At 41.6% G+C, this 27,989-nt stretch overlaps 1 protein-coding gene across 3 annotated transcripts; it reads right to left on the minus strand.

The window, feature by feature from the left end:
- Positions 1 to 598: 598 nt before the first annotated feature.
- On the minus strand, positions 599 to 27,989 carry LOC311052218 (uncharacterized protein). 3 transcript variants are annotated; one of them, XM_084067080.1, is made up of 13 exons: positions 27,759 to 27,989; positions 11,713 to 11,889; positions 10,764 to 10,827; positions 10,130 to 10,202; positions 8,916 to 9,019; positions 8,511 to 8,609; positions 7,848 to 7,919; positions 7,217 to 7,285; positions 6,706 to 6,805; positions 6,003 to 6,092; positions 5,338 to 5,437; positions 3,950 to 4,057; positions 599 to 3,418 (listed from the first exon to the last, which is right to left on the minus strand). In XM_084067080.1, exons 1-13 carry the CDS (start codon positions 27,848 to 27,850, stop codon positions 3,403 to 3,405), a joined length of 1,164 nt encoding a protein of 387 aa, XP_083923206.1. In that variant the 5' UTR covers positions 27,851 to 27,989; the 3' UTR covers positions 599 to 3,402. The 3 variants fall into 3 exon arrangements, with proteins under 3 accessions (XP_083923206.1, XP_083923205.1, XP_083923207.1); XM_084067079.1 differs by having other exon boundaries at positions 11,698 to 11,889; XM_084067081.1 differs by lacking the exon at positions 27,759 to 27,989 and adding an exon at positions 13,661 to 13,936 and having other exon boundaries at positions 11,698 to 11,889.

Raw genomic sequence — 27,989 nt, forward strand, 5'->3', positions numbered from 1 at the left:
CCCACAGGTTCAGCTATTTGAGTATCCCTGGTGTAGAGAGTGAGTCTTTAATATGTGGTTGGAAAGCTTTGCGGGTCAGGAGGCCACAGCAGCAGGTGTCTAAGGCACCGTGTCCATGCAGTAGAGTAAACAGGTACAATATGTCTCTGACATGTAGAAGTGTCAGACAAGTATCAAGAAACTGAAATATTCAAGTTAAAGTACCCTGAAATTGAACATATGTAGCCTACAGTACTTGAGTAAATGCACGTAGTTACTTTACAACACTGCAAATAGCATATAAGGATGAGCTGTTGTAACAGTAGATAGCACCTTTACATTCAAATAAATGCTTGCTAGGGAACCTTGTAAAATGCTGATCACATTACTGTGGTGCACAACTTAGTGTAATTCAATCCTGGGTTATGTATCAACGAATTGGTGTGGTAAGTTCTGGCAACATGGAAACTTTCAGTCTAGCAGCTTTGGTGTAAATGTTTTCATTTACATTTGGGTCTGGGGTTATCATGAGTCATCAGTTAATTGAAAGTTCCATTTTAAATTCACTGCAACTTTAAACAAACTCTTTGTAAGATACAATAATGAGAGAATGAGAGAATTTACTTCTTGCAACAGGTGATTTATTATGAACAATAGCAAAGCCATCTCACAGAGATTACTTTGAATTACACAGAATGCAAATAAATATATATTTATATATATTGACCGTAGTAGAATTAAGGACATTTAACAATCGATACAAAAATTATTTACAACACTCCTGAATAGTGCAAAACCACACAAAAAAAACACTGCCCTCTGCATTGAGATTCTTTGCATCGAGTCTTTGAGGACAGGTAAGAATTGTGTGTGCTGCCCCCTGCTGGGGGTTCGTAAGGACTGACAGTACTGCTGTGACATGTTGACAAAAACATCGTAATACCACTTCCCTCCCCCCCGGAAATGGGACGTAGCAGAAGCAACATTAACACTTGCTACGCCTCGTGATAAAAGGGTTGTAAAGCCGAATGTATGCTTGGTCGCACGACGGTGTCAGTGCGATAGCAGTGATAGAAGACCCACCAGCTCACAGCGCGTCGTGGATGCGAGCGAGCATGTGATCTCGTAGGTCTGGTCTTTTTGGCACGTGACACCTTCTTACGACAAAGTATGACTCGGGCTTAAGAGTACCCATCGAGAGTGACCGAGACGTGGCGTTGATATGAGCCATTGCATTCTTATTTTCTTTTTAAACAAGGTCATCAGAAAGGAAAAAAAACAAAAAGAAAAGCATTCTGAGATGCAGAGTACAGTTCCATCAGTCAGTGTCAAGTCTCTCAGATCGGTGAAGTCACAAACATGGTTCTCATTATGAAATGTTGAGCACGTATGTTTCCCCTGAGGGCCGTTTTGGAGAGAAAACTCCACTGCATGTGTGTGAACCCCACCCCCACCCCACAGAGCACAAGACTTGAAATGACATCAAGCAAGGAAAAAAACAAAACAACAAAACATGAGTTGTGAACCTAAAACCACATGGCAGGTAGAGCCCACCAACCCTGAGTGAAAAGATTTTTTTGTTTGTTTTAAATGTAAAAGAAATAAGGTCTTAGCACCACAGTCGGTTCTTAACACAACATCTGCTTCACCCCTTTCCATGTCAGTCCAGAATGTGACATCTTTGGATGGTGACAGACAACACATCTCGTTATAAAGTGCGCTCGCTCGCGTGAGCCATTCCTTTCACTCTCAACTTTATTTATTTTTTACTTTCGGCTTATTTCTTTTTTACTTTCGGCATCTTTACTTTCTTCTGTTCCCCTCCGTCCCCTATACGGCTTCCCTGCCAAACACCACCAAGCTTCAGTTAAAACCAAACAGGAAAAAAAAGGGATCAAATTATTTTATAATTATTACCAATACATAATCATATTATCTTTTTTTTGCCATGCATAATCACTAGTTGCATATTGAAATTTTCTTTTGTGGGACCACCGCAGCTGTTGAAATTAGGACCGTACAGTACCAGCGTGGTGTTGATGATGGGTTATTAATAGCGTTAAAAGAATGTTCCTCTCAAAAGTGACAAGGCAGAGAGGGAAACGGACATCAGTCAAGTATGGATGTTCTAGACACATGCATGAAGATTATTACAAATACAGTATTGGTGCCAAAAGTTCTACAAATGCCTCTTTGTCCTTGAAAAGCCTGTCCAGGACAAGAGGTAAAAAACTGTTTTTTTCTTCATTACGTCACGCAGTCTCCTTTTTTTTTTACTGACAGATACCAGACAAAGACACACTGATAAATCAAATATTTTTCTTGAAGAGGAGAGCATAGAAAAGCTATACTTAGGAAAAACAATTTGGCGTCTAAAGAGACAACCCAGACTAACACCGGATCATACTGGGTTACTTGTGCATTGAAGATGTGTGTACGTCCAGTGGAACCTGGAGAAGCTAGCCTCTGAGCATTGGATCATTAAACCGGTTCAAATCACACCGAATGCCGGGGGACATGAATACTGCAATCATCCAGAATTGGAGAAGAGAGAGAAAGGAAGAGACCATCAGAAGGATAAGAGTTCAAAATGGCCACCCACCCCAACGGGCTGATCCGAAGTTTGAGATTGTTTTTGTAGTCATCATTTCAACCCAAATCTGATTAGACAGACAGAGATACCCAACAACCAAGAGAAGTTTAAAACACTCGAGTTGTATATAACCTGATAGTGAAATGTGGAGGGTTAGTTGATAAAAGCAAATGCACAAGAGACAGGAAAGCTACTGAAAGTCATCTCTGTGCTCATGCAAAAAAAAAGAAAAGAAAAAAAAGACGTGCACTCGGTGCATCTTTGGCTATGCATAACACTATCTCTCAGATGTTGAGGTGGAATACGTAAGAGGAACTACTGTGGGCTCACGGCTGACTGCTGGAGCCCTGCTAAGACCACATGCTCAGGTCGGAACCAAGACGGTTCCGAAATCTGGAACAGTTCTAGTGAGGTGAGCAGCCGTCAACTTCATGGATGCCATGGGACCTCCTCGAGTCTGAGCCGTTTGGCTTTGGTTAGAGAACACTGCGACACGCCGCAACCAGGCGGTGTGTGTGTTCATGTGTGTGTGCATGTGTGTGTTGTCTTGGCTCTGAACGACTACAATGTGGCATGCCCTTGGTTTTACTGTGCACCGAGGAGGAGCTTGTAGCCCTTTCAAGTTACCCCAAATGTCTCAAGTTGTCTTTGAAATTGCACAGATTAGACGCTCTTCCCCGAGGCTCTGTAATGCGACGGCATGCGCCGTGGCAGAGGAGTCTACAGTCTAAAAGTGGGTTGCAGTTCTCCGCTGTGGGTTCTGCTGGGAAGAGGCCTAACATCATCCCCCAGTCATGAGTCGACCAATTTCTCCTTCAGCCAATATAAGGTTATGTGTCCTGGTACCTGGAGGAAAGAGAAAAACACACAAGAGGGAACCGGTTGAGTACGGTGTGACCAGGCATTCTGAAGAGACGCCTGACAATGGCAGAGGATTCTGTTTCGTGCCAGTAAAAGGCTGCACCTTCATTGGGAATTTGGCAAGCAGACAAATGCAAACAAGGGTACATTTGGGCATCATAGACACCTTACGTTAAGTTCACACACATACTTGCTTAAAAGACAATTTAACATAATTTATGTAGGCTACGGCCTAAAGATAGACAGGTACCCCTGATCATGATTTGGTGTCGTTTAAAATTGCAAGTTGATTTGATGTCCGGGAATTGTGTCTGGTGCAGCTAATCTACATTCGATTAATGGCTGCTTTGTTCGAGAATATGGAGAAAGTGAAAGTGAAGAGAGAAAAAGAGACGGGTAATCCACAGTGTTCACTTAACTCTTGAGTGTACAAATGGACCTAAATGGTTTACACTCAGGATTAAATGAACAGAGAAGTCACTGGGCAAGAGCTGTCATTATATTAATGTTTCTTACCCGCTCTGTAGAGTGAACTCAGGAAGTGCACCTAGTGATGTCAGCTGTTCCTCTAGAGCGACAATCCGAAGGCCAATGTAGCCCGAGGACAGCAGAAGCAGTACCACCCTGCAACACACACACACACATCACACACCATCAGCATCTGGCTGTCGCTACAACCTATCAATTAGACAAGCCTGGAGAACTACGTAATACGTATATCTCTTTTACACGGAACATTCCGGAGCAGTGGAGTTCACTCGGCAGATGGTACGGCTGGATGCACAGCTAATGAGGCTTATACCCATTTGATCTGTGCATTTGTTCAAGCCAGACGATCATTTACGTTCAAATGACACTTTCAAATTCCAACTAGTGGGAGATTTTGCCACTGTTCTGGTCCATGGAATGTAGATGTTATCAGAAGGCGAAGATCTCTGATTGCGCGTGTCTACGCAAGACTACACTTCATTATGTATTAGACGTAAATTTTTTTCAGTGGACTTTTTCAATACGATCAGTTGATTTGTTCAAAATGCCGTAAAAAAAAAGAAAAAAATGAAATACAAGAGCCATCACTTCATGAATCGAGCCTTTTGAAACTTTTCCACTCTCTGAAATGGATACTAATCCAGAACATTTGCACAGTACTGATATGTAGGATTTTTTTTTTGATTATACAAGATATCATATCACCCCATGAAGGTAGCTTCCAATGAAAAGCCGATACGTAATATGAGCTCATAGTCCAAAGTAAACACGGGACAAACAAAAGCAGCAAGAAAGTAAGGAGACTGACACATGATCCGTCTTACTTCTCCTGAGGTGTCTTTTAAAAAAGGAGACCGTAAGGCCGTAACGGAGCCAAATCCATGGAGCAATGCCCAAATGTACGTTCGTCGTTTACACAATGCAAAATGAACAATGCATACAATATGAAGTATTTTCTTTGAGAACCAGTCTTTGAAAAGGTTGGGCATTAACTTTCGCAACTGCTGACAGGAATGGTTTCAAGCCTCATTGACTTGCACTCTTTCACATTGCTAACAAGTCATAGCACAAAGCTCAAATCTAGTGCCTCAGAAATCAGACAAGGACGTTTTACACACATTAAAGAGACTGCCAAGTGAAGAGGACAACCTCCCTGTGTAAGGAGGAGGGAGAGTTCTGGGACCTCAAGTACTATAGACCCTAATTAACTAGATCAGCTAGGAAAATAGAGACATGGGACTAAAAGGCAGGGTAGAGGAGAGCAGATTATATAATAAGAGAAATCAAGGGACATGAGGTTGAGGAAAGGAAGTAGGACACAAAAGAAGAGGAAATAAAGGAGACAAAAGAAGCAGAGGACAGAAGAGAAAAGAGGAGAAGAGAAAGGAGGAAGAGAAGGATAAGTAGCTACTCACAGTATCAGGTAGATGAAGAGGAGGGTGTTGAGAGTACTGGCCTCTCTTTGTATGAGGATGGACCTGGCCTTCTCTGTCACACTCCACACCCATGATCCACCTGAACCAGGAAGAAGAGAGGAGGAACAACATTAACAACCAAAAATACAGAGCACAACACTTTGGTTACAGCAGTGGTTCCTAAAAAAAAATAATCAAAGACCCTAATAATTCAGGAGAGTGTACAAATGGAACCCTGAGGGTCCCTGGACCCGACCACTGGTTTATAGAGTGACAACAATAACAACAGTGAATGTTCCAACTCCATAAGTACAATATCAAATTTAAGAAAACCCTTGCTGGTCAGATGTTAGCTTAGCTAGCCAGATATGATTTCCAGTAGTTACGGTGAGGAAGCAAAATTATACTGGGAGAAATATTATTGTGGGCTAGCTTCTCTCTCCCTGACCACTTCCAATGTTACCCAACATTGGCTAAATTGGTTGATTAACTAGTTAGCCTATGCAAACTACAAAATATTACCCCCCCTCCCCCAACAGCCAAACTGACATGTACAAGAGTTTTTTTTGCTCTTCTCTCAGCAACATGAGGACGTTTGGATGAAACTGTCGACAAATACCGTTTATCATATCTTGGGTGATCTACAATTCAGCCATGATTTGTACCTGATATTGACAACTCCTCTGTAGATGAGCTGTCGCTGATCTGGGTCTCCAGGCTCCGGACAGAGGAGCTGTCTCCATTAGGCACTGGCTCTGGAGAAGGAAGCAATGACGAGAGAGATTAGCATATTAGCCTTGGGATTAGAAACATCACCTTGGACTTTGCCTTTGGAACGGACAGTGATAGATAAACGGAACACCAACATTCAGCTGGCTGTAAAAAACAGCCTTGGTGAACATAATAAAAATCTATGGCTTATTTTACTGTCTAAATGTTGACATGTTCATGTCCACGGGTTGGCCTTGATCCATTATCAAAGGAATGTGAGTTCCGTCTGTTGAGGCTTTCATCATTAGTGTTGCTAGTTTATGCCGTTTATGTAGGCTTTGAAGATTATACTACTGTAATGCCTTCTGGATCACAGATTATGGAAATGGCTAATATATACAAGGTCGGGACACAGCATTATTTGCAACACCAATGGTCATGTGGCTATGGGACTGTGTGGCAAGTTAACAATTTTCAATCTGGCGTCCCTATTTTTGGGGTGAACATTCTCCAAACATTTCCAAAATGTTCAACAGCAGCGGGAATGGCTGCTGAGCTTGTACATTCATTATGTCAGCTATTCATCTTACAATGAAGTATAAATGGCTCAAGTGGTTAAATGTAATTGCATTGTGAAGTGACGTGACATCCTCTCACCTCTGTATGGTTTCTGGGGGGGAGGTTCCAATAATGGCCTTGGGTCAGAAGAACCATCAAACTGGTCAAAGGTGTCATCCAGGCTGGACTGGCTCGAGTTCTGTTGAGGCAGAAGAGTGTAGTGTACAGTGTTTTAGTTGGTAAGCTACTGAAGACAAAAAAAAGCATCAATATGTTTATATCATTCTCTCATCATTATCTGAATGATTCACATGATGCTACTAACCCTTGAAATAGCTCCTACAGCAAACATAAAGAATGCACAATAATAAAAGATTACGATTTGTGTAATCGATGAAAACGCGTTATTATTAACAGTAGGTCTGTGCGGATCTCATGACATTTTGTACTGAGCAGGGAAGGTCTCTCAGAACCACAATGGAAACAAGTCCCCAGGACTTTTTTGTGTCATTCTTTTAGCCTTAAGGTCCCCAGCATCTTTTTGTGTTATCCTTTATATTAACCGTGCTGTTTACATTTATGACTAATAAAGTAATCAATCAAAACTCACCACTGGTTTGCTCTTGTCAAAGCTGTTTTCTGCTGAGGAGAAGATGGGACTGCTGTTGACGCTGCCATCCTGCAAGAACCAGAGACGAACATTTAATTTCTATTGAAGAAAACATTCAAATTCTATTGAAGAAAACATTGAAAACAAATGTCTGCATACATTGAAACACCATGAGTTTAGTTACAGAACACAAACAACTACTATTACTAGAAAAAAAAAAGTTTTTTACTATTTTAGTTGTCTAGCACGAGATTGTATGAATGCATTTGCTATTGATTATATTTTTCAGTATGTATCTGCTACATACCCCCCCCACACCCACTCAAGAAATAGAAATAAGCTCTCTGGCTTTTTGTGTTTTATCCTTCCAACAGATACGCATGTATAAATATGTGTTCATGTATAGGTCTAGGTCTTCAATTCCACCTTTAACGGCTTTCTCGACTACAAAAAAATCACAATAAGGATTTCATTCTTCACCCTCCACTGTGTAAAGTGGAGGGTGAAACTGCCTAACTGCCAGCTACAACTTCTCCATTTCCTGCAGGTGAACGAGGCCAAGAGCATGTGCAGACCTGCATGGGTTGGATAACAAGCATGCATGCATGGATGGCATGGCTGGCTTACTCACCTCGATCTGAGGACACACTGAACGCAGCAGCTGGTAGCAGGCCTCGCGATTCCGCAGGGACACAAACAGAAACTACAAGAAAACAAAAGGGAAAAGAAACATGAGGCAAAGAATCCACACACTGTGCTACAAATACCCCTTTAATTGAGTTTTTAAAAACTCAACATTTCAACTCAAACCGTCTTCAATCATTAGGTGTCCATGTGAAATACTAAATTCAGAACCAGATGTAGCTAATCTGGTTCTGTGACCACACCTACTAATTGCTACGGTAATACAGGGGCGTCATCTGGTGCATATTATGCATTATATAATTATGCATATTAGGGTTACTGTTGACCTACTACCGAGTAGGCTCCAGGCCCTACCTGCACTAGATCGGTATGTACATGGATATTCTCATTAGTCCTACATTACATAAATGATTTTATTTTGTATGTCTCTGCACTTTCCAGTGCCATGTGTGAACCTCACACTAAATAGGTGTTTCTTAGCTCCGAGCCAAGTAATAATAATAATAAATAATCTGATTACATCTCATATCAAGAGTATGACGCTGTTGACATTGAGAGCCGGACTTCAACCAGACTGCATGTCACTTTTATCAGCGCTTTATGGAGGTGCTTTGTCTGCACATGGGAGACGGGCAGCGGGAAAACTGACCTTCTCGCCCTCCGAGGTGCGGACCGACATGGCGTTGGGCACCAGCAGAGCCGTGTTCTGCTTCTTCACTATGTGAATACTGGAGACGGGAATCACCACCTGAAATAAAGAAAAAATACAGACACGTTAGAAAACTATGGAGATATCTGCCACCATCCATCTTAAATCCTACAATGGGAGATATCTGCTCCCATTCATCTTAAATCCTACAATGGCGATATCTGCGGCATTAATCTTAAGTCCTACAAAGTTAAAAAGATAACACGATAGAACATGCAAACATTTCCAAACTTGGCAGTGGTGGTGAGCTTTACATTTCCAAACTTGGCAGTGGTGGTGAGCTTTGCATTCCAAGCAGATATGAGTAATCACTAGGTGAGAGGTGAGGACTAGGCCATGGCCTACCTTGGTGTCCTTCAGCAGGACAGATGAGTAGAAGCAGGCGTTGGTGTCAGTGATGTAGAGACGACCATGGTAGGGCACTTCCTTCTGCAGGGCGCAGACGTATGCTGAGAGGAAGGCAGAACACAACGACAATTAGCGTTGGATATAAGTTTTGTCTTAACCCATTTAGACATGGGGCCGATTCTAAAAAACGCCTTCTAAAACGGTTTTCTGAAAAACGTAACATGGGTGTCATCTGGTGCATATTATGCATTATACAATTATGCATATTAGGTTATTATGCATATCCAGGCCCTACCTGCACTAGACCGGTATGTACATGGATATTCTCGTTAGTCCTACATTACATAACTGATTTTATTTTGTATGTCTCTGCACTTTCCAGTGCCATGTGTGAACCTCACACTAAATAGGTGTTTCTGAGCTCCGAGCCAAGTAATAATAATAATAAATAATCTGATTACATCTCATATCAAGAGTATGATGCTGTTGACATTGAGAGCTGGACTTCAACCTGCATGTCACTTCTTTTTTTTTGTCAGTGAAACTAAAATGAAACGGATATAAGTTTTGTCTTTACCCATTTAGCCGATTCTAAAAAACGCCTTCTAAAACGGTTTTCTGAAAGACGTAACATTTGACACAGGAAAATCAAAATAATAATGTTGCTATACAGTAAATACAGCAAAATCTAAAATGATACAGAGTTACAGACGCTGTCCTGGATTGAAAAGCATAAAGACACATACAGTAGGTTAAACAGGTCTAAATGGGTTCAAGCTTCTTTTTTCTTCTTAGAAAAATGTAACCTAGTAGATATTATATTGCGTCAAAGAAGCTGGTCATGAATTGTCATTAAACAGTGGTCTTCAAGAGATAAGAAGGTGGCCATTCACACTGGTAGCCAACGTGCCAATATTTTGTTATAGAAACGTTGGTTTGTTTGCTCTGCATCCTAAAATAAAATATTGGTACTTTGGCTACCCGTGTGTGCGGCCACCTTCTTGTCTCTTGAAGACCACTGTTTAGTTTATTCTGCCGTTGGCTGGCATCACCATGAGGACTTTGGTGTGCGTAGCATTCTCTTACACATGAATTGTCATTGCCAACAATGTTATGAAGATGCACTTTTGGGCAACAACAGAGCTCCCACATGCACCAATATAATAATGGCTTATGAAAACACCAATATCACCCATCTAATCTTCACCTACCATGTATCACGTCCTCGCTTTCTGGAATGTCTGGAAACAGCTTGTGGAATGTCTTGTTGTGTTTCATGAAACTCTGTGGGGAGACGGGACATAAATCACACAATGAAAATGTACATTTCAAACAAGCTTTAGGAATGTAGGGCATTGTGTGCATGTGTGTCTACATTAAACCACTTAAGCCCTATATACTTTGTCGTACGAATAGCAGAAACAGCCTAAAGCTTTTATATCTGCTATTTGTTTTAAAGATATCACTGTATATGGACATGATGAGATTTGTTGACTGAACGTCAATTCTGTGAGTTAAATTTGGTGAGGGAAGATTGTCACTTCAGCTAAAGCACTACAGACATGCTCAAAATAGGGATGCCAGGTTGAAAGTGTTTAACCACTTGATCCCTATAGCATCGCTATTCTGGGGGAGAAGATTCTCCAAAAATAGCCGATCTACAAGCTAACAACGTGTCGCAATGTGACACGTTGAGAGCTTGTAGATTGGCTATTTTTTTGTAGATTGGCTATTTGGTGTAGAGGGGGGGGGGGGAGTGGACCAATTATAGAGGCAACTCCTGTCCAGTTTCCTAAGAACGGAGGGTTTAAGTGGTTAAGATCTTAAGACTAAAGGTGGACTTACGCTCTGTGCACCAGTGCCTTCTGTCCTCTCGAAGGCTCTACTGTCCATGTCAAACGTCTGAGACCTGCGGAGACAAACAACACAGCTGTTGGTTCAAAGGAAGTCCGTTGTGTTAGCATGTCTGTGTGAGTGTCAGGAGATCAACACAGACAAAGCGACGTGTACACAAACGTGGTTTTGGACCCTACACCCTGTTTTGGGTTCCAGCGTTTATTATATAATATGGGTAGTCCTTTCTTATTCACACACACACACGAGAAAAACAACACAAGCAGGAAGAATCTTTACCCCATACATAACCAGGAAGGGTTACCCCACACAAAGGATTTTTAGTTAAAACACCCATATAAAGTGACAATAGGTTTCTTTTTACTGCAGCCCTTTACTGTTGGATTAATATAAATATGTGGGTATTTTGATTGTTACACAGATGAAAACAAACAGAACTGCCACTGCAAGCAGCAATTAGGACTTTTAAATACCTAAAAGAAATGTGTACGTGGATCTTTAAATGTGTCCTGTATGATAAACAAATATTTTGGTAAATTCTGTATGTCATTCAGTTTTGCAAAACTGCTACTTTGAAATGAAATTAAAAATAAAAAAATGGGAAAAAACTAAAGCAAAGAGAAAAGGTGCATTTTAGACATACGGCTGAACAGGTATGTTGTAAACCCCATTTCCCCTCAGGGATAAATACAAAATAATTTAGGGAACCACAAAGTGAACTTTCAGGACCCACAGGTGAACACTGTGTTCTTTGCTTCCTCGGGTATGAAAAGGCGTATTTTAAAGGAACCTACTGCAAACAGATACATTTCAGGGAACCAGCGAGAGGAATGGTGATGAAATGTACACAATTTAGACTACCACAGATGTGGACAGAACAGTTTACAGTTAATCTTGGGGAACTACAGGCGAGTTGGTGTCTAACCTGACGGGGGCTTGCCTGGTGAGGGTCTTGTGTTGCTGCTGGAGTTCCAGCTGGGCTTCCTCCAGACTGAGAGTCTTCCTGGCTTCCATCTTCTTCTTAACGCTGCCATTGGAGACGCTGCTTTTGCTTTTCTTGAGCTTGGTTGGCAGACCGCCGCCACCTCCTCCGCCAACACCACCTTCTACTGGGTAGCTGCAAGACACAGAGAAGCAGAGAGGTTCGGTTACACATCTTGCAATCAGAAGCCGCCCTTGAACACATTTCTTAAGTATGACACTAGGAGGACATTCAGTGCCATCGGAGCAGGGGAAAGTTAACGTAATTTGAGCTCCTCCTTATTGTTGTAGAGAACGGGAAGGACATCGCCGAACAAAAGATAACTGTGATTGGTTCAACTCGGGTTCAAGGTTAAAGGAATTTTGTTTTCATTCCATCATCACATCTCAGTCTAAATCTAAAACGAGGCATTGTGACTGGCAGTCAAGATTAGAATTAGCTGTCATCAGTTACAATGCAGAATTGGTTCCTTCTTCATGTTGTGTATACTGTAGCTGCCCTAGAACGTACGTGCATTGCTGGAAAAAAAATTAAACGTGCAGTCAATCTACTGCATTCTTTCCATGAGCAAAAAGTTGAAGGCTAAACAGTCAGTCAGTCTTCCTCTTAATGAAGCTTGCATATACTACAGTAGATCTGCAAGGAAAGTTTTTCTACTTCCAGTGCAAGTCGACTAGTCAGGTCACCAAGAAACTGACCCTATTCTATTCTTACAACCCAACTGGCTTATAACAACAACAATTAATTAATAATAAGTGAATGCTTTTAAGCTATACACACTGTGACCACTGGTCAAGAAATAACATTTCCACCACTGGTGAAATGTATTATTATTGGTTTTACATTAAAGATGACAGCCATGCCCATTAACATTGGTATTATGAATGGAAACATGGGGGTGTGATGACACATGACAGTATGTCAAGTCCAATCAAGGCTCTGCTCTGGAGGAATGGACATTAACAAACGCGGTTATCTTTATGGTGTGCTTGGAAAACTCCATCCCATTTCCCTATAATCAGGAAGCTTCATCCATAGTGGAGGCACGGGGGGGGTGGTGCATCACCACTCATGCAACATCTGTAAAACTAACTACAACCTACTTTATGGGCTTTAAGAGCATATAAAAACAATGAGTCAAGACCGACATGGCTCTTAAGAACGTGGCGCCACAGAAAACTAGAAACCCGTAACCAGTGAATCCTGTAACCGATAGTAACAGGTTTGATTCCCTTAAGAGCTAATATGTCCTACAACGCACCAGGTTTGATTCCCTTAAGAGCTACTGTGTCCACCAAGAACTATGTCTGATTCCATTAAAGGCTAATGTGTTCCACAAATAACCATGTTTCCTATCGAAGTTTCCTTGAGAAAGACATGAAAAACGTAGGCTACATTCATTGTTAAATACTCTGGATTTCAGCTTAACCCTAAAATAGAATGTATAAAACGTCAAGTCTGCACAAATACTGCTAACAAAAGCACACAAAATAAATACACTATAAACTCATGTACAGTAAGCAGGTCCGAATGAATAAACTGCCATTTCAAAAAGGTGGTATGGAGGAGAGAGATATCTTGAAAAACATTAAAAGCTTTTACAACAAATGTGTGGCTTAGATTAACATTGATTAGAAAAGCAACAATTAAGCAGGGTTTACTCACTGTAAACCACTCTGTATTTCAGATAAATGTCTGAAATATATCGTATGCTTAAACACAGCAGCATAAATCAAACTAACCAGAAAAAACGGCATCCCAACAAATAGAGTGAAAGAATGCTAAGTAGTTGGCACGGCAAACATAAAAATCTTTTTTGAACGCAAAACGGCAAAAAAGTGTAGCCTATGTCGAGCTTAGTCAAACTGCAGCAGTGTCTGACCTATCCAACCATCTGTAACCTTACCTGCTCACATGAAATCTCTTGGATGAGCGAAAACTCATGTACCGACTGACAGTAGGCATTTCCTCTCGCTTTTCAAAAAATATCAGACAAAATCACAAAAAAAAAAGAATCACAGTGGCCTCAAGGCATTATCCTCTTCTCAGATGGAAGAAAAATAAAAAAGGCAAATAATGATCACAACAAGCTGAATTGCTGAAAGGTAAAAGCTCCTATTATTTGGTAGGTGAAAGTGTGGTGGTTAAGCCTGGGCTCTTAGCCACATCCTGCTGGAGAAGGCTGCTGTTGTATGAATGCAGAAGAGGGAGGAAGTAGCTTTGTGCAGAGGATGGTGTGACACTCCGTAGGGTGTGACGTCAAGCTCTGCCACTCCCCCCAACACACACACACACACACACACACACACACACACACACTAATGAGAAGAGAACGGAGCAGTGTACGCACACGTAGCACAGACTACAGCTAGGCTCATGGATTAGAGCAAAATAAAATCTATGATATGTTTGTGAAATGGTTTGAAAGGCAATCCCCCACACACTGTTTCCTAAACAATGAACACAATATGTAAAATTACGGTGTTTTAGTCAGTGACATACATTGTTCCTGCTGTTCTAGATACTGCCAACATGCTTCCATGGAAGACATGCATGGCTTCTATGGAATCCAAATGACTGAAATCAGTTGTGGCGAGTCTGGTGATTTTGTCCATTGGCTGGGTCAAATTGGACAAAATCAAATATCACTATGCGTTTTTGGGCAAGTACCTCAATATTCTTATTGTGACTTTGAAAAAAAATTAAAAACAGCCGATCTACAAGCTCACAACGTGCCGCAGCTCGTAGAATGGCGAGCTCATAGTTATTAAAACCAGGACAAGACAACACTCATGCCATATCAAATATTACGCTATCCAAAATCCCAGCCGATATCTCACAATATCGATGATATAATCAATTGTGTTCAGAACATGAATACAAGTGGCTTTGTATTTCTACATAAACCCCAGTTAAGTTTCATTTGGCTTGACTTTTAAAATAAACCAAAGGATTTGCTCTGAAACCGTAGCTGATCAAGAGACCTGACCACTAGGCAATCCAATCACAGGGCAGTGGAAAACATTGCCAGACAGACAGATGACTGTTTAATTTCATTGGACACTGTTAACTTCATTGGACACCATTCACCTTAGGGCTCTGTAATGAGATGCTTGGCTTCGTTCACTACATTCAAGTACACTCACTGACGTCAGTTGTGCTACATACAACTAGGGTTAGGGGAGGGTGAGTTTTACATATCTTAATAAATACTTTTTGTGTTAAAGCTTGTGATGTCACTGTGCATAACAATGTTAATTTGTATTAATACGTCACACTACCAAGGAGAACAGCAAACCCTTCCAAGTGTAAACGTGAAAAATGTGCAAATACCCATTCCCATACACACATCCAACTGAAGATTACAAATAACAGGTGTAGACACGTTCTATTAAAACAAAACAATCCCTTCTTTGAAAATCTTCCACTGGCAATGAGTAACAGGAATGAACTGAATCCTTTCTTGCTGGGTTTTGTTGCAGGCTGGGAACAGAAGATCAAGAGGTTTTACAAAAGGCCAGGTGTGTGCGCACGACACGTGTGCAAATCCAAGACCCAGAGAGGTGCTCAAAACCAGCCTAGGAGGCTGATTTATGAGTGGTACATTACTACTTCTAGCCACTCTATAAATCTAAAACATAACACATAGGTTTAGCCTAACACATTGTAGAACAGAGTGGGCAATGGTTAATCCTACATACAGGCTGGCTGGCATATAGACTGTGCTGAAAGATCACCAAGGCTAAAATATTTAGTTTATAATCCACATGGTCTTTCATGGCATTAGCCCACCAGCCCACCAGGCAGAAAATGTTGTCTACTATCCTGTACAGTAGAATCTCTTAATCAGAATCAGTAATTATGTTGGACAGCTCAGCTGAGGCATTCCTCTACCTGAACAGCTGAGAAACTGGAGCAAAAGTCAGTGGAGAAAAAAGCACACGCAACACACAATAGAGAGAGTTACCTAACCTATTATTTCTATGATCATGGCTTAGCAAACAATAAGCAGTGGTATTACACCTAGTAACGGTAACAAGCACTAGGAAAAGGTAACACCCACCGTTTACCGGCATGTAGGGTGGATTATCATGGTGACTTTTGTGCAATCTTTTGCCATGTTGAGAAAGGCTGGAATCAGGATTGTATGTTGATATAGTCAAGTGGAATTGCAAAAAAAACAAGAGGCTATGATTCATGGCCACAGCAATCCACTGGTTGGATAATAAAAGGCTTTACACAAATAATTTGTATTGGAGCTTAATACACCGAGTGTTTAAACAGGTTTTCTTTTGTTTTCTTGTAAATTATTTTAGAATCTAATTACACAATTATTTGTTCTGATTCAATAAATCTAAATATTGATAGTTGTACTGGCAAATTGGCACACCCAATGCACAAAAGAATCTGCAGATATTATCAGTGTATCGGCCATGTTTGCCAATCTAATAACGAAGGGATAAGTCATAAGCATTACCTTCTGCCTGCTCCTTTTCGAACTCATCTATGGTTTATTGTTCATCGAGATTGTTGGATTTGTTTTAATTTAACGCCATTATTGATTGGGCGCGCTCTACTATTAAGCCACCATCAAAGTAGATGCTACTGTAAAGACTGACATATGCATCATGAATACTAGAAGATGTGTTGTTGCCAAACAAAGTCAATTACATGGTAAAGGTGAGGCTTGCTTTGTTTCTTCCCTCATACAAGGTCACAAGGTGGAATGTGATTGTGTTCTCCTGACCCCCTGGGGTGTGTGTGTGTGTGTGTGAGAGGGAGGGGGAGGGGGGGTAATAATTGAACAGACACTCTATTCAAAAGGCCTTTATCCGTTTGTATTTCACAACAACTTCCTCTCTTCATCCATGAACCCAACATAAAGATTAACCCGGCCTCTGTCAATTGCTTCCTAAACCCAACGGTTGTAGAAGCGGTTGTTCATTTTAATAGAAGACGTCAAAAGTCAACACAGGGTAGACCACAAAGAACCAGGAAAGCATCTGTGTAACCACTTTAACCATTATTTTATACTTTAGCTATTAAGAAAATAGCAGATCTACAAGCGCATAGCACCAAGTGCAGCGCTATGAGCTTGTAGATCTGCTATTTTTTTTAAATCATGCGCATTTGTACAAATTGAATATTACTTTGAATATATATATTTTAAAGCAAACGTTTGTAACTAAAATCTTTGCTTCTGGGGGTCCCTGGAACTACATATTTTGAGGTGGGGGTTTCAGAAAACTTAAGATTTAGAAGACATTTGTAGAATCTACCTCAGGATTTAATGCTTATTCATCAAGGAGGAAGGACTGCTAAGCTTGCTTATTTTTCCCTCAACATCTTAATCATAATGCTTTTACATATCCAAATGTGGGTGTTGCCACATGAAGAGAAAGGCATTTCAAGTGTCTTGACTTTTCCTTGTTCAGATTCCTTTACAATTTCCCTGTTCCTCTTGCACTAAACTATGTATTCAATCGCCACGTCACAGCATAATGTTGACAGTGCATTGCTTTGATGATGCAGCCAAGATATGTGGTCGTTCTGATACAACTAGTAAAGTAACTTATGACTTTATGAAGAGGAAGGACTGAGCTGTACACAGGACAGAATGTGTACTCTTTTGCAAAGAAAGTACACAATTCCTACACTGCAAAACACAGACACACAGTCCACAGCCTGCAATGCAAGTCACTCTCGCCCCCCACACACACAGACACAGACACACACAGACACACACACAGACACACACACACACACACACACACACACACACACACACACACACACACACACACACACACACACACACACACACTATTATGGAGAAGATCCAGGAAAGACACTAATGCACTTTTCTAGGTATGCTGAATGTTTAATGCTGATCAACAGGGTGAAATGCACATCCACAATGCATCAATTGTATGGAGTCTCTACTGTCCAGCTTGGCAAAAGCCCATAGTGCCAAGTCTGCCAACGTTGAGAAAGGGTTGTGCAATTTGCCACTGGGATTCAAATTGCCATAAATCAGAGTTCAAGGACAGTTATCAAGGGTGGAGGAGGTTTGTATCCAACAAGGTCAGAAGATACAAAGACAATTCATTTTTCAAATGACCCACTGCGGACAAAAACTTTTACTTGTGAATAGTCTTAACCCATTTAGATCTGAGGCCGATTCTAAAAACACCTTCTAAATCCTGACCTAAGTTTTCTGAAAAACTGAACCCAAAAAGGGGTTCCCGTCCTGAAAGGTAAAGTTACAAATAGGGGTTCCCGCCCAAAATGGGTTTAAGTCACTGTTGAACAGATAACAAAACCACTTTGATACCAACAAGACCCAAAGGTCACACCTTTAAGAGAAATATCTACACTAGGCATTGGAAAAATACATGCTTCTCTCCCTTAACCTTGCTATCAAGGAAATGGCCAAAATCCTTTTCCAGCCGGTGTTGTGCTGTTCAAGTGGTTTTGAACTCTGACCAGTTTCCACTGCGCTGGAAACTAGTTGGGGGCTGTTGGTGGGGGTGGGGGGGTTCACTTTTCACCTGACATGTTCAAAGTCAGACCTAGAATGTAAAGTCAACAATGTAGAAGTGTGACAACAGCAGCAGCTTATTGAGACATATCAGTAAACCTGATATTAAAAGGTTTACTTTGCACTGCAGTGGAGAACTGTGATATTAGACTGAGATTCAATAGCATGAATTGGTATAAGGCTGTGACACTATGTTTATCTGTGCTGCAGGCTGCAAAGCACGATCTGTCACTAGTAGGAACACTGGGGGATGCAAACTGTACAAAAACTCATATCACTTGGTGACAGACTCAATAAAAACATGAACCGACCGACACATTGTCGTTTTCATGTTCTGACCACTAGACCAGACTGATTAACCACAGCCAACATTCAAACCACAACACAGACCAGCAGGTCACAACTCACTGGGACTAAAATCATGATAACATGATTGCCCCTGGCTTTACATCACCAATGGAGGGATGTTTTGTTCTGGGATAGCAGCTTATGGCCTTCATGAAGTTAAATCACATGAACATATTTATATTCCATATTTTGCTTCAGTTGCCATTGGAAAAAAAACAACAACGACCTTTGCCTGCCCACCTAACACTCCACAATGCAGAGGAAAGCTTAATGAACAACAATAACTTCCTTGGCTCGAGACAATGATTGAGCATGTTTTTTTTTGTACGGTCAAGTAATAGCGAGGTCTGCTTTCTCCTACCTTCTTCCATTCCCAGTGTGAGATGGTTCCACTGTAGGGTCCTGCTGGCTCAACATGCTCTTCCCTCGCTCCATTGTTGACCAAGAGCTTGTCCTCAATGCTCCTTGGTAGCTAGCACGCGAACACCACTTGTAAAACCGGACTGTAATTACTTGGGACCTTTTTTTTGCCCTTTAGACCCTGAATTGTGACAGTCTAATCCACAGGGCATAAAGGTCACTTTTTACCGGCGCTGCGTGTCAGAAATACCTGAAGATCTCAACGCCGAGATAGCACACAGGCGAGGAGAAAGAAACCACAAATGAATGTTGGCAGAGAGTGAAAGAGAGAAGTTGTGAAAAGAGATGGAGGGTTGAGGAGGGAAAATGAGGGCTGGCTTTCAAACTGATCTATCCCTATTCCCCTCAAAGCTTTGTCCTTCCCGAGACAATATAAGCTCCCTTTACCTTGGAAACGACTGACAGTAGGTAACAGTGGGAGGCAACCAGTGGTGGGGGGAGGCAATGCTAGGCTATTCTTAACAGCATTCAAATGGCTGCAAAACAGCAGTGTCAATAGAGGCTTGTTCAAAGTAACAACAGGGAGATGCATTACAAAGGCAATTTGGCACAATGTGTGACTGTGTCACACACTGAGGGGGGAGTATGGGGGGTTATATACAAGAACGGTCTCAGTTTTGGGTTTTTACATATCTATACCTTACACAATGTCATTCATAGCTCTTTATGGTCATTAGATGCTGCTTTTATTTTTACTAAAAGTTTGTTAAAAAGTTAAAGCTCTTTGCTATAGTTTGTTCAACAGGGGTCGCTCCATCACTCCAGCTCTTTAGTAAAAACAAAATACACGTGCAGGTGGGTTACAAATTTCATCTAATCAGGAGAAAGAAGCCCACAAAGATAGGTTTATCAGCTTGTTTTCCAGTAAAAAAATAAATAAATTAAATTAGTATCCTGACCTTAAACCACTGTAATGATTACTAGAGGAATATAGTACAATTTAACAATTATTTAAGCCAAAATGTTGGTATGTGATTGTTTAGATGCACTGTGTGTTCAAAGCTGGGTAATACTCACCAGGAAATAAAGCGGTTAACAGTCACCGCAAATACAAAAGGTGGAGTTTATCGCAAGTACTTCCTATAATGGAGCACTAAAGTGCCAGCCAGGACAATAAAAACAATGTTTTTGCTTTTTCACACGTCACTATTGTACCAATTATCACTTCAATCTACTTACAAGCCATTTACCAAGACAATTTCTAAAGCCACTAAGTATTTATTTTGATGTTATCTGGCCTCTTTAACACATTCAAATCAGGGCATTGGAAGAAGGAGCCCTTTTCTGTTTTGTTTGGGGATTTGTTACGCCGTGGCTCTGCAGGAGTCTAGCCGTGAGTCTGTGTGACTGTCAGTGTGAGCTAATCTCCAACCGCTGAAGCCATCAGTGCCAAATTTCATGTGCACGCCACGCTGCCAGTATATAGGATATACGGTACTATGTGTCAATATGTAGATCATTTGTTTGTTTTTATTGAACTCTCTCCCCCCTTCTTCTTCCCTTTCTCTTATGGAAATAACTAAAACGATGGAGCCTGCACAAAAACAAATTTCACCCACTGTTTTACACCTGTAAACCAGCGATGTGACAACAAAGTTGATTCTGATTCAGTAGGCCAATGAAGTACCTCCGCATTTGTTTTCCCATGTTTTATACTTTTCAAAATATCCAACTTTATTTGTATAGTGGAAATCACTGGGGCTCATTTTTTGTCATACAGACAGCAACTCCGTTTCAAGAGGACAGTAATCACTCGACTCCCCTACAGCGCTGCCAAATAGGTTGCTGTAATTTGAGCCCTCATACAATTTAACTGAATACACAGTTTAGCTGTGTGTATATACACACACACAACATACAAGCCGTGGGCTGATAAATAATCCTGATGGTTTTTCTGTGTAGCTGGACACAGTGGACACTAGGTGGGTCTGCCTTTTGTTTGCTACTTTCAGTTTTATCTGCAGATAAATGGATTGCTCAACTCTTATCGTATGACTGAACACGGAGGTGGCAAGGAAATCACAACGGCTGCCATGATTACATTCCTGACAAGAAAAAATCAGACACTTTAAATAGACTTCCTGGTATCAAATTTAATACGAGCTTGCAGTGGACATGGTGTACGGGTTATTAATACCACAGTTTGTACCATGGTAGGTCTAGGTTGGACATACTGTGTCGTTATGGATATGGGACAGTGTGGCAGGGGGTGTGTCAGCGTGGTGTAATTTCCTGTAGCCTACTGCATAGGTTAAAAGGCATTCCTTTGAGGTCGGTTGACATTGGACCTACAGTGTTGTAAACAGACACACATACTGTATGTTTACAGTATTCAAAATGCTGTAATGTTACATTTTGTCTGCAGCTGGTAATATCGATTCCCTCCGGCCACTTTAGTGTTTCAACGTCAACTGAACTTCTCAACTTGTTGACGAACATATTGATGTAGCTTCTTGTGTCTATAAAAAAAGTCATTAACGATTGCAAATGACCGTTTACTAAAACACTGAAATCAATTAAGTGTGTGACACCCCGTCTAATCTTATCAACTCTGTATGGGAAATGTTATGGGGGGGATTTGTTATGCTGCTCTGACTTTATGGGAGGTTTTGAACTGCATTTAGTTTCACTAAATGCAGTTTTAACAGTAAACGGAGAAGGCTTTTGTTCCGTCTCATGTGGGGGGTTCAAGTTGTCTTGCGGTGGCAGCCAGGCTTGTGTTCCCTGTGTGACAGGTAAGGATGTTCCAGCAACGAGGTTTTCCTCTGGGGGAGCAGAGTTATGTTCTGCAGCAGTGCCAAGAGGTGACCCTCGATTGCTCCCTGCAATGAAAAACTGCTCCCCGGGGGGCTTGCTGCAGACGTCAGCTCTACGTCGGGACCGTAGCCGACTGGGAGTCATCTGGAACCTCGTGAGGTCACGCTTTCCCACAACTGAAGCCTGATTTATACTTGATTGCATGCCGGTGTCTCGCTCAGTAATAGCAGATCTACAAGCTCGCAACACGTCATGAGCTTGTACAGTATATCTGCTATTTACGGCAGGCAACACCACCGTGCAACCAAGAATAAATCACGCTTGGCATGGCAATTACTTGGAAGTATTTACTGCCGCCATAAGGCCTTATTGTAGTTGTGCATCATTGTTGCACATTGGAAAATTGCTGATCTACAAGCTCACAACGTTGTGAGCTTATAGAATCTATAAGCCACTCTATAATATAGAGTGGCTATATAGAGCAAACCAAATATAAATAAATCAGGCATGACTATGCATGAGCGCAACTGAACGGTTCTCATAGGAAGAGACAGTCTTTATGTGCAATGCATGACAGAAAACAGGACAACAGAAGAATGAGAGCCCTGAGACAGTAGGAATGCACCATCTAGTGGACAAGTTAAGATAATGGCAACGTCATCATGTGAGCTTCTATCCAATCCAATCAGAATCTGCTGCTATTCCCATGCAAAACATCAGGTGACCCGTGGCTGTGACTTTATAGTCCAGTAACATGTTTAAGTGGCTCAAACTGGACCGGGCGATTTGAAAAGAATACATGGAAAAATTGCTGTGCATGTCCAAATAAGATCTTGATAATGTGGCTACAGCAATACTGTAGCTACATTACTCTAACTATCTCCACCAGGAGATCATGTGTGTGTCGTTAATATCACATACTACTAGGCTGATCAGTCATATATTTGTGCACACTTGACAGCAGGCCAAGGGCCTCAATTTTCAAATATTGTTTCAAATTGGTCAACAACAACTAGGCTAGACTAAATATTTTTGTGAATGTCTAATCACAGAACACATTGTCCCTCCAGGCTATGGGATAAGCATCGCACTAGGCTACATAATTAAAATGCTCCCGTCTCTCCAGCACCGGTACAAGCCAACGTTAGATTAACACCTGACCAAATATACATTTATAATTGTGACAACATAGTCCAAATCACCCAAAGTATGAGAGTCAACTGGTACACACATGCTGTGCGTGCTACTCTGGCCAATTAGCTATAGGTAGAACTCTTAACGTCATACATTACTATAGTATTACAATTATTAGGACATCAAATTATTATTAGGTGTTGGGGCCACTTATCAGGAATTAGCTATGGGTATTGGACTGAACTGAACTTGGCTGTGTGTGTGTGTGTGTGTGTGTGTGTGTGTGTGTGTGTGTGTGTGTGTGTGTGTGTGTGTGTGTGTGTGTGTGTGTGTGTGTGTGTGTGTGTGTGTGTGTTTGCTTAGCTGCAGCAGAACAGTCAAGAAGGGCAGTGGGCCAGTGGCCTGGGCCAAACAACACGTTGTTTGTGGCGGCAGGCCAAAACTCTGTGTGTGTGTGTGTGTGTAGGTGTGCATGTCTATATGTACACATATGAGTCCTTGTGTGGTTTGTGTGGTTGTGAGTCTGTGTGCGTGTGCACTTCATGGGCAGAACAGTGTGTGCGCGCTTTAAGTAAGTCATGAGGACTCATTCAAATCTCTCTAGTCCCTCCCTCTCCCCATGCACACGTGTCTCTCTTGCTCTCTCTCCCTCCCTCCCTCCACTTCCCCCATGCACGCTCTCACACTCGCTCTCTCTCATGCTATCCAGGCCAGCCCAGCAGACACAGAGGGTCTTTCTTCTAGTCATCTCAAGCTGCTTTCAGCAACCCGTTGAAGTTCAGGGGGGTGGCATAGTTCCCCACCTCACTCAAATACAGTGCAAAAAAAGTAACACTATGCCAGTCTACGAGACCAGATCCTGTCCTGATCCTTTAATACAGAGGGGCTTTATCTTAAATGTACAGCACTGCGACCGGCATAATCTACACTCACACAAGTTAAAAATAGATTCTTAAAAAGAATATATGAAACGAGTGGGTCAAAGATACGTTAGGCCCAAACACCTGACAGAGAACGTTTTTCTCAGAAACATGCATATGCACAATATCATTTTCAGGTGAAATCATTTTACACGCACACTTCATCTATCTGTACTTTTCTTTATTCTATTCAAGCTGTCCAGTCAATTAGGTGTTCAAATTTGAAAATGGAGTACGCAAGTCAAGATAAATCGAGTCATTTCAGATGTATACAACTTGGATAAGCGAGTCTAAAGCAATGTTTTTACTTGGCAGTAAATGTAGGAAAGATCTATGTTTTTACTTGGCAGAAAATGGAGGAAAGATATACGTTTTTATTTGGCAGAAAATGGAGGAAAGATCTGACACTCTTCTTTTACAAAACAGTTAAAATATGTTATTGGCAGTGCATTGCCGTTAGATGGAAAACAAACCCAAGACACTAGAAAGACATCTCTCACTTAATTTCTCTCTACCATGTACAGATGCTCTAGCCTCCTATAAACAAAATCAGAAGGACTTTATTGGCCTGGCCAAGAAACAGCTTTTCTTCTTTTAACGTCATCACATTAAAAGATGTTTAACACTGGTTTCATTCAAAACAGGCCTGAAAACACCACCAGGAGACCAAAAGGGGAGGTAAATGTAAGTTTCCCCATCTATTTTGTACATAGTTTGTATTTGTTGAGGATACGTATTAGTGTTAATTTTGTATGCCATGTTGATGAATTGAATACATAGGAGCGTTATCCTTTTAGCTTTAATGTCTTACTGTACCATCACTATCTTGTGCCGTTTACATTTCTGACTAATAACGTAATCAATCAAAAAACATGACTATTTAATGCTGTATTTATCTGTAAAAAATGTTCACAAAAAAAGAAAAGTCACAACTGAACAGTGACGTATAAATCAATCTTGCACGTGTGCACGTGTTGCTCACAACAAACAGGCAAGATTATCAAAGCACTAATCTATGACACAGCGAACCATAGCAGTGCCCTTGCCACGCCAGAGAGTGCAAGGTTCATCTAGACATCAAGATGCCATGTGAGAAAGACTTATTCAAATGGGCATGGCTTCAAATGACTACAGTTGGCATGTTGTGCACGTGCAGTCTTTAGTCAGCAGCAGCAGCCTGTGAAATCTTATCAGAATGTTCAGATAGGCCTGGTCAGAACAGCCTTAAGTTAGAAGCCACTAAGCTAGCTCACGTTTTCAGTACAGTCTTGTACAAAGTCCTGAGCAGGGAGACATGGGGGGGTTGTGGAATATGCTGGCTGGAATTTAGCAGGTTTGTGGCAGGAGCGGGAGCCAAAGGTGAAAGAACTCAGACCGAAAAACCTTTTAATTTGGTTTTGTGACCATGGCTTGGGAGAGTGGTCATTAGCACCAGACTGAGAGATACAAAAACACACACCCCTACTACCTTCAACCAGAACCCTGGTTTAGCCTACAACCCGTCATTTCGCAATAAACCCTGCTGCAGATGTGGTTCCCGTTTCTGTAACTCAGCCAACTCTCAGAGAGCTCTAGTCTGCAGCAGGCTCATAATTTAGACCTACACAGGACGACATGCCCTACCCGCAACTGCTGAGAGCATCCTCCTGGAGACAGAGTGACGGCCGCAGCCCGGCAGCCCCACCCTGTCATTCGAGGCCCCTAGAGGCACAACAAGATTTCCAACCCAGAACACGTTCTGTCCCTTACAACAAGCCACATCTTAACCCATTAAGACCTGAGGCCGATTCTACTAAAGGTCTTCTAAATCCTAACTCAAACGTTTTCATGTCAAGGACCTCCAAAATTTCCCCCCCCCCATCTCAAAATATTTTGTTCTAGGGACCCGCAAAAGCAAAGATTTTAGTTAAAAATGTTCGCTTTAAAATAATATATATTAAAGATTTGCACAAATGTTCACGATTTAAAAAAGATATAAATATAAATAGCAGATCTACAAGCTCATAGCGCAGCACAAAGTGACAATCTATGAGCTTGTATATCTGTTATTGTTGAATAACCAAAGTATAAAACAACGCTTTTTAGCTCAAATCTAAAATGACAGATTCTTTCCTGGTTTTAATGGGTTAACCAAAATGCACTGAGAATATATAGCTCTAGTAATTTTAGCTATCACTAATATGTGGTTATTGATACATGTAATTTCAAGCGGGGAATCAAATCCACGACATGGCCGTCTCTCTAACCACAAAGACACCTTAGTATTCAATTTTATGTCTCAAGACACTTTACATGTAGAGCAGAGACCCGACATTGTCCCGTCCTGCGCAAGCATTTTTTTTGCGACAGTGGCAACGAAAAACTCCCCCTTAACTGTAAGAAACGTCAGGCAGACCCAGGGTCTAGGGTGGGTGGCCATCTGCCTCAGGGGAAAGAGAGAGAGAGAAGGAGAGACAGAGAAAGAGAAAGTAGTTTGTGGGTCCCCTTACACACACTCTATGAAACAGCTGATCTTTTCAGTGACCATCCATCTATGGAGTGGATGTCTGATGCCTACAGGAAGAGGAGACATGCAGTGATACCACCAGGGGTCTTTACAGTTAGTATGACACCACCGACCACCTGTGGAAAACCCACGGCAGCTAAAAATAGTCTTTTCTAAGACAACATCTGTTACACAAGAGACAACTGATCATCTGCGCTGGGGATGTGGGGGGGGGGCATCAAGGGACAGGGAACAAGAGAGTACACTGGACAGTGACAAAGCTGTGTGTCAGCATGCATAAGAGAGTGCAACTTAGTGTGTATATTTAGGAATATTTAGTATGTTTAGGAATGTGTATGTATGTATGCCATATCCCGTAATGCCTGGCTGATCCACACTGGATCCGACAACGGGATCATCCATGATCACGAAAACAGAACATGAATAGCGGTCAATCTGTGCCACATAAGGCCACAGGGATGAAGTCACCACTCCACTCAGTCTGTCTGTCCGGGAAGGAGTGGCCAGATTAAGAACTGACCAGACCTGGACTAAGAAGATGTTCATGCTGTCTTGCTGTTTGTTTACAACAGCTAGGATATAGATTAGCCACAGCCAGCACCTGCACAATCAGCCTAAACAACAGGCTAAATCTGACATATCTTATCCATCAGGTACAGATAGTGTATAGGATTTTGTCTTGTTGACTCTGGATCAGGACATAATAAACCCTATATATATACTGTGACACCCCCTTAACTGATAACAGGACACTGAAAGTGACATGTCTGAACTCGCTGTTCCTGGGTTTATCACACAATCAGTGCAGTACACTGATTACAACATGGAGAGAAGAATGGCAGAGGATTCTATGACTTGACTTAAAGATGTAGCCTAGATAACTGAGAAAAGAGGAAGGTATGTAGGCAGCATGGTTTCAAAAGGAAACAGTTGTGTGGTGGCAGAAGTTGCACTGCTAATGTATACACAACACGATCACCTTGTTGTCATTATTTAAATGTCAACACACTTCCAGACGGGGAGTGTAGTGGTGGGGGGCTCAGGGTAAGCTAACACTTTAGCCTGTATCCACCCATTCAACCACTTACCACACTGGTTCACTATAACACGTACATAGAAGCTACATTCCGGGGCGTTCAATTGAGCTTACTTACAACAAAAAGCCTTGATCTGTCATATTAATACGTTATTTAAAATCCCAGTTCTGACACCAAAAAGCTGTCATATTCATAAGTTATTAATACAAATATACATATATATATATACACATTTAGACCATTCACAGGGATGTGCTAAAGTGTTAGCATCATCCTCCTCACCCAGCCTCCAGGGGGAGGATGCTGAGACATAGCGGTTCATGCATGTATGTTAGCTTTACCTCTCCTTCATGAAGTGCTTGATTCTGACGATGGCCTTCTCGTCTATCTTCCTCAGGAAGGTTTTCAACCTCTCTCTCTTGTTTTCAAGCATTGCTTTCTGTCCTCCTCCTCTCTCTCGTCCCACCGGTGGCCGTCGTCGCTTCACGGCAGCTAGGCTAATATAAATAACAAACAGAGAGAAGAGAGACGGTCTAATTCTCTACACCACCATACTGGGGCCGGCTGCTGCT

This window comes from Gymnoscopelus microlampas (assembly GCF_963454915.1).
Source record: "Gymnoscopelus microlampas genome assembly, chromosome: 9".
Classification (NCBI taxonomy): domain Eukaryota; kingdom Metazoa; phylum Chordata; class Actinopteri; order Myctophiformes; family Myctophidae; genus Gymnoscopelus; species Gymnoscopelus microlampas.

What these genes read in the sequence shown, in the direction of transcription:
- LOC311052218 (XM_084067079.1), bottom strand. Translation starts at nt 27,850, where the DNA reads ATGCTTGAAAACAAGAGAGAGAGGTTGAAAACCTTCCTGAGGAAGATA. An exon ending in AAGGCACTGGTGCACAGAGC is followed by an intron (nt 10,203 to 10,763) that starts GTAAGTCCACCT and finishes GTCTCCCCACAG; the next exon opens with AGTTTCATGAAACACAACAA. An exon ending in TTGACAAGAGCAAACCAGTG is followed by an intron (nt 6,806 to 7,216) that starts GTGAGTTTTGAT and finishes CTGCCTCAACAG; the next exon opens with AACTCGAGCCAGTCCAGCCT.